This window comes from Centruroides vittatus, unplaced genomic scaffold, assembly GCF_030686945.1.
Source record: "Centruroides vittatus isolate TY-2023 unplaced genomic scaffold, ASM3068694v2 contig_955, whole genome shotgun sequence".
Classification (NCBI taxonomy): domain Eukaryota; kingdom Metazoa; phylum Arthropoda; class Arachnida; order Scorpiones; family Buthidae; genus Centruroides; species Centruroides vittatus.
The window spans coordinates 1,337,142-1,355,904 of NW_027122634.1; the positions used below are offsets into that span (position 1 = coordinate 1,337,142).

The 18,763-nt window shown below is 29.9% G+C and overlaps 1 protein-coding gene across 2 annotated transcripts; it reads right to left on the reverse strand.

The window, feature by feature from the left end:
* Positions 1 to 11,214: 11,214 nt before the first annotated feature.
* LOC136985229 (lysosomal membrane ascorbate-dependent ferrireductase CYB561A3-like) lies at positions 11,215 to 16,228 on the reverse strand. 2 transcript variants are annotated; one of them, XM_067282463.1, is made up of 5 exons: positions 16,102 to 16,228; positions 12,549 to 12,757; positions 12,266 to 12,375; positions 12,042 to 12,196; positions 11,215 to 11,620 (listed from the first exon to the last, which is right to left on the reverse strand). In XM_067282463.1, the coding sequence occupies exons 2-5, from the start codon at positions 12,742 to 12,744 to the stop codon at positions 11,452 to 11,454; spliced, it is 630 nt and encodes a 209-aa protein (XP_067138564.1). In that variant the 5' UTR covers positions 12,745 to 12,757; positions 16,102 to 16,228; the 3' UTR covers positions 11,215 to 11,451. The 2 variants fall into 2 exon arrangements, with proteins under 2 accessions (XP_067138564.1, XP_067138563.1); XM_067282462.1 differs by having other exon boundaries at positions 12,266 to 12,474.
* Between the last annotated feature and the right edge of the window lie 2,535 nt (positions 16,229 to 18,763).

Below are 18,763 nucleotides of genomic sequence, written 5' to 3' on the forward strand. Positions count from 1 at the left end.
AAGTTCAAGTTGTTAAAAACGTTTACATTTACGAAAAGGCATTTTAGTCCGTGCCTACAACTGCAAAAGTTGAATTTTGCCCTGTTACGAGCAAGTTTTTTCCGATAATAATGACTCAATTTTTGTGACTTACCTGTAATATTTATTACTTTATATAAAACTTCTTTATCTTACAGATGTAGTCCGAGAAGTGTCCTGTAATATGGGGTTCATCTTACCAAAAACTTCAACCCTTCTTTAAAGCATTTACTTCGTCACTAGAAGATGGCTGACGAGCATGTTTAATTGAAAAGATCTTCCCCGAGATTTCTTTCTACTCTCGCCAATAATAACATGAAAATTTAACAAATTTTTACTATTTATAAACTGGAGTTTATTAATAGTAAGAATATACCCAAGTGAGCTTTTGAAAATCTCGTCCCCTAAAACCGATTGTAGTTCCAGGTGGAACAGTTTCAGACTCGGAACTACTAGAAATCGTTCCACACCGAATGCTGAAACAGTTGCAGTGGTAACTCTGAACGCGTTCTTCATTCTATACTTCCACGGAACAATGAATACCTATCTGAATTTGAACTTGAATTAAATGAAAATGTTCCATGAGTTGTTAGAAAAAAACGAAATTAGTTTTGAAAATTATATTTTTATTAGAGTTTATAACAACTTGTTTATAATAGTAATTTATAATTATGACAAATATATAAATTTCAAGAAATAAAAAACATTTTATTTATTACTACACTCTTGAGAGTAATATGATTTCATGTTTCACTTCCGTCATTCTATTTCCATATACGAAGGAATAATGTTTTTAATTTGTTGATTCTATTCCATGAAACACATTCTAGGCATTCCGAAAAACCGTTTAGTTCAACAAACTAGGCAGTTCTGCACTCGAAACGGTTCCAGCAATTCAAATTCCAGAAGAGGAAATGATTGCCATCTCTACACGAAGCAAACCAAATATAGTGAAAACTGCTTAGGTGATCACCTGCATTCGACGGGCACCTGTCAAAACGGGCAAAAATTTCTGGCACGGAATAGTTTATACATAGTCTTCGCACAAGTTACCGTATTAAACGACCACCTGTGTAACGCGACCGCAGGCATCGATTTTTGATCCGAAACAACATACAACAATTGCAATAAGCGACCATTTTCGCGAATATATCTGGTCTAAACTATTGTTCGAACCCACTTCGGGCACTTCTCCCACCCTTGAAATTAGGTGCAGGTGTTAATAAATTAGTCTAGCAACAAAGGAAATTCGTTTCAGTTTGTTCGAAATTGTCAGAAAAAAAAGAAAGGCAAAGTGCTGTCGTTAAGAGATCGTGTTAAAGTTATCAGAGAAAGTGAAAATGGTTTATCAAACGGCAATTTAGCTGCGAAGTTTAACTGTGGGAAAACGAAATTTATTTACCGTAGCTCAGTGGCGTAGCGAGGGGGTGTATCATGCACCGGGCGCCAAAATGGTCTCCAAGATAAACTATATGTGTTTCTGGAGAGGGGAAGGGGCACCAATAAAGTGTCGTGCCCCGGGCGCCAGTTATGTTCGCTACACCACTGCCGTAGACCTATAGTATTTTCCTTAGGGGTATAAAATATTGTACACGATACAATTAAACAGCTGATCTCATCGTTTGATAAAATTTATTTTACTTATTTATTTATTTTTTGACGCTTATATACAGTACTGTACATGTGCGATAAATAGTTTCTGTATCAACCTACCTTATTTCTACGATATTTTTAGAAAAATAATATCCAAGTAATTTTCGCACGCAAAATATTCAAAAAACAATAAACGCATTAACGCAAAAATCAGTTTTACAAGAAACCTTCCTTTTTCGATTTCGCCATTGTTATTGGATAATCACGGAATGTAATAAAATCGTATTATGAGAAAAAATAATAAAATCGTTTTATTATTAATTAATAAGTTTTCTTATCGAAAATGTTAAATATTTAAAAAACACAGTATTTTTAAAGTTAAAAGAAGATTAACGAAAATCAAAACCAAAGTGATGGAGAGAGACGACGCGCTTGTAGGCTATATCGATGACTTAATACACGTAACTGAGGAGCGAACGAAAAGAACCAAGTTGAATTAATTAAGTCCGAAAAAAGAAAGTGTGCATTATAATCGAGAAAATGCGAGTATTGTATTAATCTTTTAAATATTGGTATTAAATCTGTCTTATAAAATCACGACGACTGCTGTAAATCGAGTTATCCCATAAGAATAAAATACAATACCGGTATAGCTCTATCGTTGAAAAAATTCGCTTATTTTTGCTCACCTCGAGTTTTACTTAGTAGAAATGGCTATATACGCAAATAAAGTAGAAATGCGCAAAATACGTACGGAAATACGGTATTACAGCACCACCTGTCTAAAAGACCACTTTTTGAAGGAACTGTAGGTGGTCGCCATAGAAGGTTTTACTGTATTACAACGATCAAAGCACTTTGAATTACAGATACAAATATTCGAAAGGGAAGGGCAATTACTATGGTCATGAACCATTGGCAGGATTGTTTCTACTTTACATCTAATTTTGATAACAATGAATGCGTTAATCCTACCCAAGTTCCTTCCTTGGACTGCTTGATGATTAAGAATTGTTTAGAGACTAAAATTATGTTGTAATGTAGGCCTAACCTCTCTTCAGCTATTATTTGCGTCTTCAACATATTTCAACAGCTTCCTAGTGTTTATTTTTCATCTCTGATTACACATGTACGCATTCATAACTTTAGAAAAATAGGCCTATTATAACAGAAAAATTTCGTTAGGAAAGTTCGTTATAGTCATTAATTCTATTTATCTCACAAAGAATGACTACAAACACTTGTACATTTTATACTTAATATGGCTATTACGACTAAGCGTAGAAACATTCAAGTGTTAAGCCATTAAGCCAACAAACTGGCTAATGCGTAAAGGCACCAGAGTGGTAACTTTGAAGGAACACAAGATTCGAGTTCAAATCGGCTTAGAAAATTTAAAAAACGAATATAACATTTATGATATCTACTACTTTTTAAAATATTTATTAGTAATAATTTGTTGAAATAACAAATAATAATTATTTCAATTAAGCCTAGAGTAGTGTTCGGCGATGCGTTTTTGTCTATATTCTTGACTTACATTCAAATTCTGAAAAATTTGAATATAAGCCAACTGTACTGAGAGCTCACACTATGCAAATGTTTTAAATACGCCATAACTGTAGTTAATGACATCTTCAGTTTTAATTTTCCAGCTGTTATTAATATGTAATACAGGAAAAGTATGGCGATCGGTCAAAAATTATTTCCAAGAATTTTATATTTTTGGATTCAGGGGACCTTGAAACCTCGAAAAATGCAAAAAAAAAAAAAAAAAAAGTTGGAGGTTTTTCTGTATGCATGGATGTTAGGACGTATGCGGATGAGTTTTTTTTCACCCAATTTTAAGCTTAATAACTCCGGTGCCATTTGTCGAAAATGTCTAAAATTTTGCTGGAAGATTTGTATACTGGGGAGAAATATTACTAGAAATTTTCAGGAAAATCGAACCATTGGTTTGGAAGTTATTAAGAGCATGGCGGCCATATCTTAAAAAGCTTTCAAGTTATAAAATTTTTTTACTCGTACAGACTTTTCGTTTACCAGAAAATAAATGTATTTATTTCAAAATTTTTTATTATAATTAATAATATAAAACTTATTTATAAAAATAAACTATCATATAAAATGGTGCCTCTCTCTTTCATATTCCTCAACTACTCCCAACCATTATGTCACAATCCTTTTATTCTAGTCCTATTCACAATTATGTCACAATAAAAGCTTCATATTTACTTTACTTTCATAAAATTTAACTAATGACGGCAAGTCGTACGTATCCGGATTAGGTCATCAACTGTTCGAAATTTTCGTATAGGCCAGGGATCGTAATAGTATCAGTCGTTTGGCTTTAAAATGGACGTTTTCTTTTTCTTTTAAAGCCTTTCACACTATTTTCATATTGATGTTTCTTAACACTGTGTTTGGAATTTGTTACTCTGAAAGTTAGTAACCCTAGCCCGAATATAAGGAGTAGAAACGAAGTCAATGGATGAATGTATTGTATTAATATTATACCCATTTTCTCTAAAAGAAAGAATGCCAAAAAGTTATAAAAATAATTATATAATAATAAATAATTTTCCTATATTCCTGAAATATTTCACGAAATTTGGCAAGAGCCATTATTTGTTTGCTTTTCTTCAATTCACTAAACCATTCATATCTTTTAGTTTAAAAATGTTACATACAATGTTAAGCAGTAGATAATATTAATATATATATACTGTATATATAAAGTATGATACCTTTTACAAGAGTCAGCTTTAATTTTAATAAAGACAATTTAAACCTCTACATGTAAGTGGAATAATGTAGCGCATGTAACAATAGAAACGCCTAACGAATATCTGCTAAAACTTAAAAAAATAATAATAATAAATAAAAATGTTACTACATAACTATAGTTAATCGGTAGCAGGTTTTTCGAAATCAATTTTTGCCATATTTCATAATCGAGATTTATCAAATGAAGCTCTTATTGGATTCAGTAATTATAACAATTATATTTTGTCAAGCAACCTTCCATCCCTTATGAAAACTTTATATAATTCAAGTTGTTTGCAACTATCTACAACAGATTTTAATTTACCAGTTCAAAAATCTAAAACAGAAACAGCTACAAGTACAAAATAGTAAGCAAACTGCCTCATATAGAATTGATAAAAATCACTTTATTTTTCGGCAATTTTGTCGAGAGAACGTGCATAACTATAATACAAGCACACACCCCCTGATTATATCCGGACCCATACGAATTAACTTCATTCTTTAACTCTATCTATAATAAAAAGGACTTTTATCCGTAACGCGACTAGTTTTAATCAGGCGATACTAAATGGCCACCAGGAAAAATACGCTGTTACTATTGTTTTTATCTGTAGTCTCGTAGTAGGTATTTAGTGAGATTTTGTTAACTTGTAATAATATAGCCTATCGGTTGTTGACTTATCAATCAATACATTCTATATAAAGAAGAGTAGACGTCTGGAACTGTGGTTGGTTCATTCTCTTAGTGCCGTATGCGACAGCGCAGGTTACTGACCTCTCTAGAGAATACTTACTTTGATAAAAACTAACATCGGAATTCGGAGCAAACAAAATAATTCATGCCTGGGATCGTAATAGTATTGTCGAAATTACATCTATACAGAAGTGTTTGCAATTCGGCGATCATTTTAAATAAAAAATAAAAAAAAACATAAATTCACATAAAAAATTTTGATAAACTATAAATTAGAAGAGTTTTTCGACTAATTCTAGAATTCAGTTTGTAATGTATCTGTATTGTTTAATTTTTGTTTTTTACTCTTTGCATCCTGAGGCCTACCAGTGGTCAAACGGTTTTCGTTCCCTGAACACTGGTAGTTCGGTCGTAGTTTCGCGCCTCGCTCGGACGGGCTGGCCAGGTGGAGTTTTCGTGGTTTTCTCCACGTCTGTAACGCCTAAATAGGGCCTAGTTTCCCTTAAAAAGACCTCCCGAAAAGCATTTCCCTAGGCAGATCGTCCAAGTGTTGCGTTGCCATAACAAACAAACAAACAAACTTTGCGTCCTTGGGCACTAAGACGGCCTTTTAATCAAACCCATTATGAGTTTGGCCAGGCCCATAATAGGACATCCGGGTGGTGAGAACAAGGCTCGATATATCCTGGACGGACCGTTCCAGAAACTTTCTGGAATTTTTCAACCCGTCTAGATTCGTTTCCGGGTACACAGCGGTACGCTGACACCTTAACAGCTCGGCCGTCCGATCATCATATGTTGTGCAATGATAACCTATAGCAGTGTTTCTCAATCTTTTTCTCATCACGAATAGGTAAAATTATGAATAATTTTACGTGGACCAGTAATTATGCGACTATGAATTATGCTTATTTATTACGCTTATATATGCTTAACTAGAGCTACTGTACGTAAGAAAGTACAGTACTTACAGTAACTATAGATTACTATTTAAATGTCACCTGTAATCAACTGTGACAGCATCAGGTACGGTTAAATATTTTTCTACAAATCGGCGGTTGATAAACACTGATCTACACGATGGCAGAGACAGTAAGGGTCGATTTACACACAACAGTGACGTGTCGGCACAGTGACAGTTTGGTGCATAAACATCGATAAATATCACACATAGCTAATCAGAGTTTCATCTACGCCACGTGATCTGTATTCTGTCAATCATATAAGTGTCGTACATGAAATTCTGATTGGCTATGTGTGATATTTATCGATGCTTATTGCACTGTGCCGGCACGTCACTGTTGTGTGTAAATCGACCCTAAAGCTGCGTTCAGACTGACTCTTCTTACGTTGCGTTGCATCTGGAAAATCAAAGAAGGCGTTATAGATAACGTTTTCTTTGATTGGCCAGACGTAACGTAACGTTTTTCAAATTTTCAATCGCAGAAGGTTAATATTTCAAAACTATTGAGAAATCGCAATTTTACTCCTAAAAAAGTGCTTTACTGGGGGTAAAATATACAAAAGTCTGAGTACTATATAGTTATCAGGAACCAAAGAATTCTAAAATGCATTCCATTCCATTACTTAACTCGTGGAAACAGGTAAAATTCATAGACAATTTTTCATACCTGACAGTAAAAGTGAATTTTGAATTTTGTATTTAAAGAAGTGAAATCGCCTAGTTAAATGAAATTTCGCATAGACACGACTCTGTTGGTTTTTTCGTAATTTTAAGTAAATCGTTGCTAAAATTTATAAGAAAATCCTTAAATGTTTCTTATAAAAAAGTTACAATCAAGTTTTTAGAATCGATCCGAAATCTTTTCAATTGTTCATCTAAAATTCTATTCATTTTGTTATTCAATAGTAAAAAATTTATAATTTTTAATAAATTTTATACAATATTTTATTAAAAATACTGGAATAGAAATTTTAAATAAATAATCTCACAATTTAATCAGAGAGCATATTTATAAAGTCATGATTTCGTATCGGATTGCAAATGACGAAAGTGTGATGTTTCTTCTAATTAGGCCTACATAATTCATTGTATGAAATTGGCATTACAGAAAATATCAAATGAAATACTCCGCATTATCATTGTCTAAGATTATAAATAAATATGTGACAATGCGTGCCCTATGCTTCGGCACCCCGGAACCGAAGGGTCGATCGACTGCAATGACTAATTCGTCAGAACTGACACCACTGTCTTCTAGGTAGACACAGAAACCTAAGTGGTCGCTAATTTCGATTTTTCCCGCACGAGCGGTCGCGTTTTAGGCGTTTGGATCTGATACGAGGGATGGCACTGATGGGAAACTGCACCAAACACAATTCTAACAATAACAAATTTCGTTTATTAAGCTAGTTCTACAAAAAGATTATTATTTCACATTTAAACCTTAAAGCTTCTTCGCGAGATGTAAGTTGGAGAGAGAGAGACCTTACATGACATCGCGTGTCGTTATAAATACCCAAGGCACTGTGTGCGGATTTCAAGATGGCTGTGGAGTCGTTGGGGAGGCTTGAGAATGTCTCTTTCTTTGGATGGCGGTTAAAGTCTATCGGAGGAAATAATAATCCGTATGTGCTTCGAATGTGTTCCAAGAGAAACACGGGATATTCTTGGAGGAACGGGCGACGACGATAAACCTTTTTGGCCGGGCACTAAGTGATACACTCGTGGACTCTCGACCACCTTCTGTTCCTTGAGTTCTTTTTATATTTCCAAGTCACGTTGTCTTTTTTCACCAATAGTGAATTTTTAGTTTTAGTTCCCAGTGACACATTCTGAGTACCCTGGAAACGACTCCGGGGAGAGAAATGCACTCATCCTCCGGTAATAAAAATGCTGCTTTTCGCTTTTTTTTTCTGAGATTTAAATAAATTTCCTTTTCAAGACGAAAAATGAATTTTCCTTCGAACATTTCGTCAAGACCGGTCTCTCACAAATAGATTATATATTGAATATTTTTCTTATAATGTTCAGTCATACGCTCACAATACTGCCTAATATACGATTTTTTAAATATCAAGTTTTTAGAATCGGCCATCCAGCCGTCTTTTCCGGCTGTTATAACATAACACGGGAAAGTATTGTAATAATTTCAAATTTTTACTTTTTTGTTACTTTCCTGGCTGTTATGAGATTGTATTTTAAAAAATAACTTTTATATTATTATTGACACTATTAATAAATACTGTAATGTGTGGCGCCATATGTTAAGAGATTTTATCATAAAAGCTTTTATATTATTTATTATAAAACGGTAAAATACTTAATTTTGAAGGTAAAGATGAATTTTATTTTTAAAAAAGATTGAAAACGTTAATAACGAGTAAAATCTTGTCCGAACTCAATAATATGCAAAAATTTAAAACGTCGGCTATTTTATAAATATTGAAGAATTTTAAATAAAACGTTCAAAAGAACACCTAGGAAGCGGTCAGCTCTCGAAAGAGCTATTAACATATGTAGACCCCTAGATTGTTTGGTACCTTGGTGTTACTATTCTTTCTCATTGTAAATCTAATGAAAAATATGCTACATTTGAGATTGCATAAATCCAGAACGATCCAATGAATTTCTTCAAAATTTAAAATGTCTATAATACTCATCATGGACTAACTGTTTTAAATTTCATCCAAATATAATAGATTCATTGGTCTTGAAGATATTAAGAGTCAAAGTTGGCACTTTAACAGTATACCAGTGGCTGAGCTCTGATAAAAAAATAAATAAACAGAAAATAACTTGATATTGAAAGAATGAATCTCTCTCTATTAATTACAATTGCATATTAAGTTATAGTATTTCATTTGCATTGTTTCGTGTCTGCCATATTAATTTAACAATTCATATATTTTAAGAAAAATAACATCTTATCGTGGACGTCTCATTTATTTAAATTCCCTTTTGGTGGCAAGTAAAATAAATTAAATTTATTTCGAAACGTTACATTTTCAGAAACATAATTTTTAATAATAATCAGTAATATTTTCATTTACAAATCATTTAACTAATCATTTAATTAATAAGACAACATTGATTAGAGTTGCTATTAGAAATTCTGTTAATAACTCCATTTATTATTTATAATGCAAAGTATTGATTTATTTTTATTACATCTTTTCTTTCTTATTGTGAAAATTATTTCAACAATTATACTTAAAAATTCCTATGAATGACCGTTGAAGATTCTTCCATTAATTACAATAATAATCATTATGAAAATGACTAAAAATATCATTAACAAGATAATAATTTCCTTTTTACTTTTTGCTGTATGTAACAGGAAAAGCGTGGCAATCTGTCAAAAAAATGACTCCCCTCAACATTAATTTTTAAACTCAAGGAAATCTTGAAACCTCCCTTGCCGCTCATCGGTGGTGACCAGACCCTGAACACTGGGAAGTTCGGTCGTGGGTTCGCGCCGCGACTCGGACAGGCTGGCTGCTAGGAGTTTTCCGGGTTTTCTCCTAGCCAATAACGACTGAATAGGAGGCCAGTTCCCCATAAAAGTCCTCCCGGAAGGCACGGTTTCCCGCGCGTACGTTTAGGCCGTGAGATAAACGGTTGGTTCGTCGGTCGCGAAGCGATCATAGCACCACTCTTCGGAGGAAAGGCGAATATAAGGCTACAACCTCCATATGAACCAAGAGAGGCGAAGAATAGAATAGAAATCTTGAAACGTCGAGAAATGCAAAAAGAAAAAAAAGTTGGGGTTTTTCTATATATATGGATGTCAGTGTGTGAGAGGTACGATTTTATTCACCCTGTTTGAAGCTTAATAACTCCTGTGCTTTTTGTCAAATTTCCTGACATTTTGCAGGGAAGTTTTTGTATTAGGGAGATTGATGCTATTAAATTTTGATGGTTAAAGATCAAGGTATGGGGAGATAAACGGGATCATATCTCGAGTGGGGTAAGTCCTAAATGAAGATTTTACTTGTTATTAGCATTTAGAACTTTTTATAAAACTTCTCTCTACCCTCAAAATTAAGCTTTTTGCCATTTTATAATGTTATAATAGTTAAAAATATAAAATTTTTAAAAATAGAATATGATAACAGATGGAGCCACCAAATGTTACCGGGAAAGTTAATCAACTAGTTGCTGGATTTTTATATGTAGGACTTATATTTGTGTAAAATGCAATAATTTTACTTGTAAGTAATAATATTTTTAAGAATTAAGAATATATTAGATTAGAGTTTATAGAGAAATCAATTCTATACAAATGCTCTTAATATTTATAAATGAACATGAACATATATGTAGCGATAAATCAGTTGTAACATCTATTTTTATCATTATTTCTAAATATGCAGTTTTCAAATAATAATATAAAAAATTTTAAATAGTTTTACATGAAAAAATCTCGGTTAATTTATCCTGAAACTAGAATTTACCCACACAAAATTGCATCTGCAAAGAACATTCTTTAATCTTCTTTAGTATCTTTAACAGTTGTTAATACAGTTTCTTATCTTAATTTAATTTTTATAAAATAATTTAAAGTATAATTCATTATAATTAACACTTTAAAGTGGATTAAAAAAATACTAAAAGTGAAGAAAAAAATCATTGATTTAACACCATCATATACAGCATTTATAACAGATGTAAACAGTAAATTTTTATTAATTAAATGTTAGTTTAAGTTTTGTTAATTAACTGTTGATGCTACTTTATTGTTTTCTTTGTACTAAAACTTTTTGTAATATTAATTAAGGTTCTAGTTTCTAACCAATTACTCTCAAAGTAACATGTTTATCAATCAATCCATCCAATATTTTTCTCAAATCTGTAAGGTTTATTTTGACTTCTTACATAAATATTTGTTTTAATAAAATACAAATATTAAGTAACTTAATTAAATTCTAAACTCTTATTTTAAAGATTTTAATTTATAAAAAGATGTTAATAATTAATTAAATATAAATTCAAAAAAAATTTAATTTAGAAAATAAATTTGTTAAGTAAAACTTTATTCCAGAAATTCAATTTATGTTGTTTATAGAAAATTATTTTTTAAATAAAAATGTTTTATAAAAATCTAATTATTGTCTAAGTGTGTTTGATTAATTGAACTATTTAAAATATCAATAATAATAAATAATATTAACCATAATTAAGTATAATAAAATTATTTATTTTTTAATAAAAAATACACTTCATAAAAATATCTGAAATGTAATTTTCAACTTGATCGCCTTTAAAATATATATTTTATAAATCTCCGTTTAGTATAAACATCAAACAGTTTACAAATTGATGAAAATTTCATATTTAAAATGTTTATAAAAAATATTTCTCCTTTCAATAATGCAAATTATGTATCTTACATTCATATTCATCTTGGAAAATATCACAGAATATAAGATTGATCACTGGATTCGGATTTCCTGTAATTTGAATTGGTAACTAAGTAGCTAACATACATTGCTTGTATAACTAAAACAACTCCTAAAAAGTTTCCAGTGAGAGCAAGGGAAGGAAGATGATCATATCTTTCTGTAGGATTGGTTTTATTTTTTCTAAAAAAGAGAAAAGTCTTTTAAATTAGAAAATTGTGTAACATTTTTAGATTAAAAAGTAACATTTTCCACATTTAACTTACTATTTTTTATTTGGTTTATATATTTCTTTACCATTAACTTAAATATAGAATTAAATGCTTTAATAAGTTAATGATAGAACAATGAAAAATTATAAAATAATGTCATGGTTTTAAATAAAGAATAGAACTAAATTGAAAAATAATTAAATTTGGTATTCAATTTTTGACTGCATGCTCATAAACATATTTTTTTCTTTCCACTATTTATAAATGAAAAAGCTCTATCTCTCCAGTATTATTTACACATTTTGATCTGCTTAAACTACAATTAATAAATGCAAAATTTACTTCAAATTTATATCAATCAATGAAGAAATTTACTAAAAAGACATACTTACAATTTAAATATAATTTTTTCATTGATTCCAATTACGCAAGATCCAACAATTAAAGCAAATATAGTCAATCCAAAGTATTTATGAACTGATCTAAATGATTTCATTTCATAAATGGCGTAATATTTTAGGACGGTCATAGTGATGCCAAAAACAAGCTAAAAACAACAATTAAAATATTAAATTTTCGTTATTTAAATATTATTTTCGGATATTTATAAACTAACCTGTGCAGAAAATAAAATGACTGCGCCCAAACCGATCCAACTATGAAGAGTATACATATTTTTCTTCGGAATTTTAGCCAGATCGTGAGAATCAAAAACCGCTTTCAATGCTATTACGACAAAGATAAAGCATAACATAAAATGGACAGCGTGGATAATTTTCTTTTTTATATTTGAATAACGTTTTATTAGACGATATATTAACATTCCTATTTAAAAAATATAATTTTTAAATATTAGAATAAGGAAGAAATTAATTTTTAAAATGAGTATTGCTTCTTACCATTGCCATAAAGATAGACGAAGATTACCATAAAAAGTGGATGATAATTAAATTCGGTAGCGGGATTACTTTGCCAGGAAAAGCCTCCTAGTTGTTTTCCAGTCCAGATACCAACCAAAATCAAACTAGTTAATGATAATAAATGAACGATGCCAATACTGATGACGAATGATTGTCTATCGTTAGCCATCCTCATCTACACCTGTTAACTTAGAAGTTAAATAAATAATAATCTATTAATTTAATTTAATTTTAAAGATAAGAGCATAACTATTTCGCGTACAATTTTTCTAAAATATCTGTCTAACACGCTTTACATTCGTAGAGGTAAACAGAGATAAATAAAATTACATAGATTGATTTCAATGCAGTTGAGTATACACATTTTTCCCCATACTAAAATTATTGAATTCCTCAGATTTTTCTACAGAAAATGATGAAGTGCATAGAGTGTTAATAAAAGAATACGCAATTTGCTATCAAGCGTGAAACTATAAGATACGATGTACTGTATGACTTAAAATGCAATATCCAGAGGTAAACACCAAGTTATTACCCGGATATAATTCATTTACCTCTAAAAAAAAAAGAAAAAAAAAAAGGTCTTCTGAAACGTTCGAATGTTTTCCCTTTATTTACCTACTTTTTTATTAACCATTGTATTTTCTTCTTTGGGCGCAGCCATGTTTGTTGTAAAGTACATTGTCTCGAATAATTGCAAACAATGTTGCTGCAAAATTTAATAAAGTTGCACCGTGTTCGGACCAAGTTAAAAAGTTTTGATTATGTATTAATATAAAATTCAAATATTTTCGTCTAATTTTCTTGTAAATAAATAAAAGCAATTCCAATAATTAATATATTAAATCGCCGAAAGTTTAATGGAGAAATATATTTCATTATGCTGCAAGAATGCTATTTTTAATAAAAAAAATAACGTCAATCATAAGTGCGTTGCATAATTATCGCTTCATGTTAAGTGGCAGGCTTTCATTAATCCTGGACACAATTAAAACCTATAATTTAATATAAGTCAACTTATAGGTCGCTTATCAACTGTATTCGAGAATAACGGAGTCCACATAAATTCAGACTTATAATCCTTCAAAAAGACTCTTCTGGAATGAAAATGGAACAAATGATCACTGCGCAAACATCGTGGAAATAACACTGGAAATAAAGGTAGGGCTGGATTTATATATACTATAGCCCTTACATTGACTGAACATACCTTCAAAAAATGTCAGACAAATAAGAAAACAATTTAAGGTGAGGCCCTACCCTAAACCATGGCTTATCTTTCTTATATGTAAATCCAACATTGTTTTGAGGTGCACTGAAACGCCATGAAATTTCGACATGAAAATATCACAAGAAGAACATTTCGACACAACAAAATTCCGATCAAATCAGAATTTCAATTTGTCGGGTTTTAAAAGAATTTATTTTTTTGTTGTAGAAAAAAAAAAACAAATCTATTTTATTTTGCATTCTTACTTAAACAAAAATTACATTTACACGATTTAAATAAAATCCACTGAATAATGAATTTTATTTGATTACTGATTAAATATTTAATGTACAGTACTAATGACATTTCACATTTTACATAACAATTTGAAAAATAATAAATTATTCAGTTATTTATTTATATTATATTTGTTTAATATATATGTTGTACAGTACTTATCTATTCTGATGTATAAGTACAATTTAGGCTTCATCTACGAGGATACAAATTAAGGCCTTACGCTTTCAAATTCATTACTATTTAGTACAGAAAAAAGGGTTGTTTTAGATTTATCTAAAACCAATTTTATGCACAAATGTATTCCCGATAAGCTTCTAACGATGATACCCGAATATGTCGCTGGAAGCATAAATAGAACAGTAATGTCAAATCAACGGAACACGTGCTAATTTGCATGCATGCGGCGAGATTTTCATGGCATTTCAAAACAACCTGAAATTCTTAATAAAATTTTACTTCAAACGAAATTTAATTTAAGAAAAAAAGAGTATAATACTGTCAGCACTCAATTTAGAAAAGTGGAACTTGAAGTGATTGATTTCCACTCCAGATTAATATAGAAAGGAAAATCTATTGACGTAAGGAAGGTTGTTGAAGAAAGTGAATCAGATGGAAATATAGCTGTTAATATGGGTGATAAAAAAATTAAAAACAATGAAAACGTTTCTTTGATATTATATAGAATGTTATAAAATAGTAAAATATCTCTATGGGAAACTTTGACCTATTGATCCGAAAGTTTCCCCAGCATCTCACTGATAACGAGAAAGGCTTAAGTTTAAAATTTGAGTTTCTAGACCCAGTAGTTTTTTCTCTAGGAGAGTCTGCAGTGCCGGATGAAGAAAATACAACTTTTTTGAAAATTTTTTCTCTTTCAATTGCTTATATCTTCGGCAGCCCATTTACAGAAAACTGAAATTTTACACACTACTTAAGAGAACAATTATCTTACGAACGAGACATTCGGAATTACCATAGGCATTTGGGGGCGGATAAATCGACCTCCGAAAATCAGCAACTCAGACTCCTGTATACGTAGTCAGTGACATTTTTACTTGGTGCGGAGTCACTGCTGTAATTCTCAATACATAATATATTTCATATTTGTTTTAAAATATGGTTATTTTATTTTTTAACTCTTTCTGCCTTTATTTATCAAGCCCATTATGGATAAGGCCAAGTTAGCTGGGTTGAGAAACGGGCCTTAACCACCTTATCCATCTGGCTGGCTACTTTACTATAGTTAATTAAAATAAATATTTTTATAATCAAAACAAAAATATTTAATAAAAATTATAATTTAGGGTATAAATATCTGATACAAAAGAAATTTTCTATACTTTAACAAGTTACATAATCACCAAAAAAGACAATCTTAAAAACTATTAATACCTATACTTTTTATCATAAGTTTGACAATATAGTTGATGTCAATGTTCAACAAACATCCCAAAAAAGTGGAAAATAAATTTTAACTACAAAATACACTCTTATGGCATTCAAGATAAATTTAATAAGCAATCTTATACAGTTTATAAAGATATTTCCTTATTTAAATTTAATTTAACTAATAAAATTCTTCTGACAAAAATTTAATTTTGTATATATTATAATGTTTCTCTTCTCTTATACATGTATAATACATATAAATAAATATATAATTTAAGATGTTTACTTTTATATTTTAAGTGTAGATCATATTATTAAGTTATAAACTATGTGTAACAAGTGCTGCCATCTATTAGCATTACATTACAACTCAAAATTGTTAATATCATTTGTATTTATTATTTCCGCTAAATAATTCATAAATCATGTGGATTTGTGTTTCAATAATTAATTAAGTTATAAACTATTACATTTTATATTCCAAAAACTCATTAAGTTTAGTTTAGCAGTAATATTAAGACCGTGATAGATAATTTAATAAACACTAAGAGCTTAAAAATATATTGATAACTTATATTATAAATTTAAAATTGATTATATTTAATAATAATTAATTCAAGAAAAATAAATTACTTCAAACTTCCATGTTAGTGTCAGGTACTGTAACTGGAGGAAAGAGTTGAGCACCACCTAAGAAATAAAATTGAATTTACTCTAATTGTACCTAACAAGGAAATTGAAAATTTCCCGTAAATACATATACCGATTATTGAAGTTGGTTAAACATGAATTTAAAACCGGTTAGTTCGGTTTTAAATTCATGTTAACCAACTTAACTTAACCAAATTTAACATTGTTCTATAGAATCCATTTTAAACGACACATTATTATTGAACTGAGAAAAACAAATTCATAAAGACATTCGACTTTTATCTGAGATAAATATAAATGTATGATCAGAAGAATTATTAAAAAATTAAAAGTATAGCTAAATAAAAACTAAATTGAACTTAAAAAATCCTTTTACGAATTTATACGAGAAAGTTTTACGTATCGAAAGTATCATTATCCTATGAATTGATTATAGTCTATCGCATATATATATTGTTATTTTTCTAATACAAGTTTTACAAAAAGATTTACGACATATTTTAAATGCAATTAATGTTAAATTAAATATGAATTTGTCAATTTTCTATAAGCAATTAAATCTGTAAAAATTTCCATTCAAAATAAAAAATAAAGTACTTATCTATTAAATTATTGTTTCGACTTCCTCGAATTTAATCATGTTTTCCTATTTGCATTTTTCTGTTGAGTCAACGATTCTTTATCTACATTTACAATTTATCAGATTTAATTCTTATATATATATTTATAAATTTACTTTTTATCTGTAAATTTTTTATATACTGTATTTTAAAATAAAAGTTATTAATAATATAGTAAAGAAAATATTTTAAAATTTTATTACGCCTAAGTACCATTTTCCTAATATTGTATATTCGGATACATAGAGAAGGAGAGATAAAGTATGTGCCTCCGGCGATACAAATTTTCTTAATAAACAGTAAATAATTTTAAAAAAGTGTAAATAAAAAATTAAATGATATGCTAATATTAATATTAAAAATAGTTTTAAAAACACTTGCTTTATTCGTCATCAGTGTATGCTGTTATCAGTGGCGTAGCTAAGGGGGTGCGGTAGGTGCGGTCCGCACCGGGCCCCTGGAAAGCGATAGGCCCATGGGGGCCCCAAAATCACAAGAACAAAGACCCGAAAAATTTTTTCGGGGGCCCACAAATCTGGTTCCGCACCGGGCCCGGAGAACCGTAGCTACGCCACTGGCTGTTAGTGTGGAATTTCGCCGAAATTTTACAATATGTCTTTGAATATATGTATATTTTAAATATATTTAAATATATAATAAGTTTTTGAATATTTCTTCAATATTTTCTTTGATGTATTCTATTTAAAAAATCAAATTTATTATCCTATATTGTAAGATGGAAGTTTCATTATCAAAACATCGTCGACGTTCATGTTTATCTAAAGAAAATTTTAAATAAACTAATTTGAAATGTTATATAAGAATTTAAAACGGTGTTTAAATATATATTTGATACAGACATTAAATAAATTTTATAGAAATAATAAATGTTTTAAAATAACTAAAAAATTCTGAAAACATGAAATATGAGTTGTATATATGATTATAAATTATTTGTAGGGATGTTTATTAATTTAAAAATTAAAAATTATCATAGTTATACTAATATGTTTAAAATATTTCAAAGTATATTAATTAGAATGAATGTATTTATACATTTCGTCTTTATACTCGAGCATTAAACTATAGACGGTTGCATACAGTTACCATTGTTAGGCAAGTTAAGCTTGGTTAAACTCATAGAACCTGCTACTTGAATAAAGAACAAAAGATTATACAAATTGTTCAATGGAAAATCACCTCTAGAAAAAGAAGAGTAAAACGAAAGTCACCGTGACTACTGGTTCTCTAATACTACGTTTACACAATGAAAGTTAATAGGCATAAGATTTACCCTGATTAAGTTAACCAGGAATAAATAGAACATAGGTCAAGATGGTGTTCATACAGAATGCAACTTAATTTAGATTAACACGTCGTCATTCTTCTAGTTGTTACTTCCAGCAGAGAACTAATTCACTAATACAGAATGCTATGACTCATGTCACTAATCCACTTGAAGGTTAACTCAGTTGAAAAAAGTGTTAGAATAACCTAGTTGTTAACATATTGATCGAGATTAACTCCGTTCTGTTCAAGCGAAAAAAGTTAATCGGGTTCGTAAACGTGATCGAGGTTAACTCTTCTTATGGAAATGTGGTATAAAAGATTTTCATCAGCTACCTCCAACTTTTTATTATGTAATAATAAAAAAACATTTCTTAAAAATTAGTTACGACCTACGACTTTAATAGATTACACATTAGACTACATGTTTGTAAATAACTTCAATTATATTACAACAATTTTTCCAAATGTAAAATTTTTGTCCGGATAGATTTTTCTAGATATACTAATAGAAATGCCTGGCACCGCTCGGGATAAAAGTAATAAGGACAAATATTAAACTTAAAATATTATTTTAAGTTTGGTATATTTAGGCTATGTCAAATCAATAGCGTTATTTTTGCAGAGCTTCCAAATCTGGAAGACCTTATACCTTTGAAATCATCACTAAGAATGTGGACTGTGTGGCACCTTTATTAATTATTACGCATTTCTTACTTATTTAACTGCATTATTAT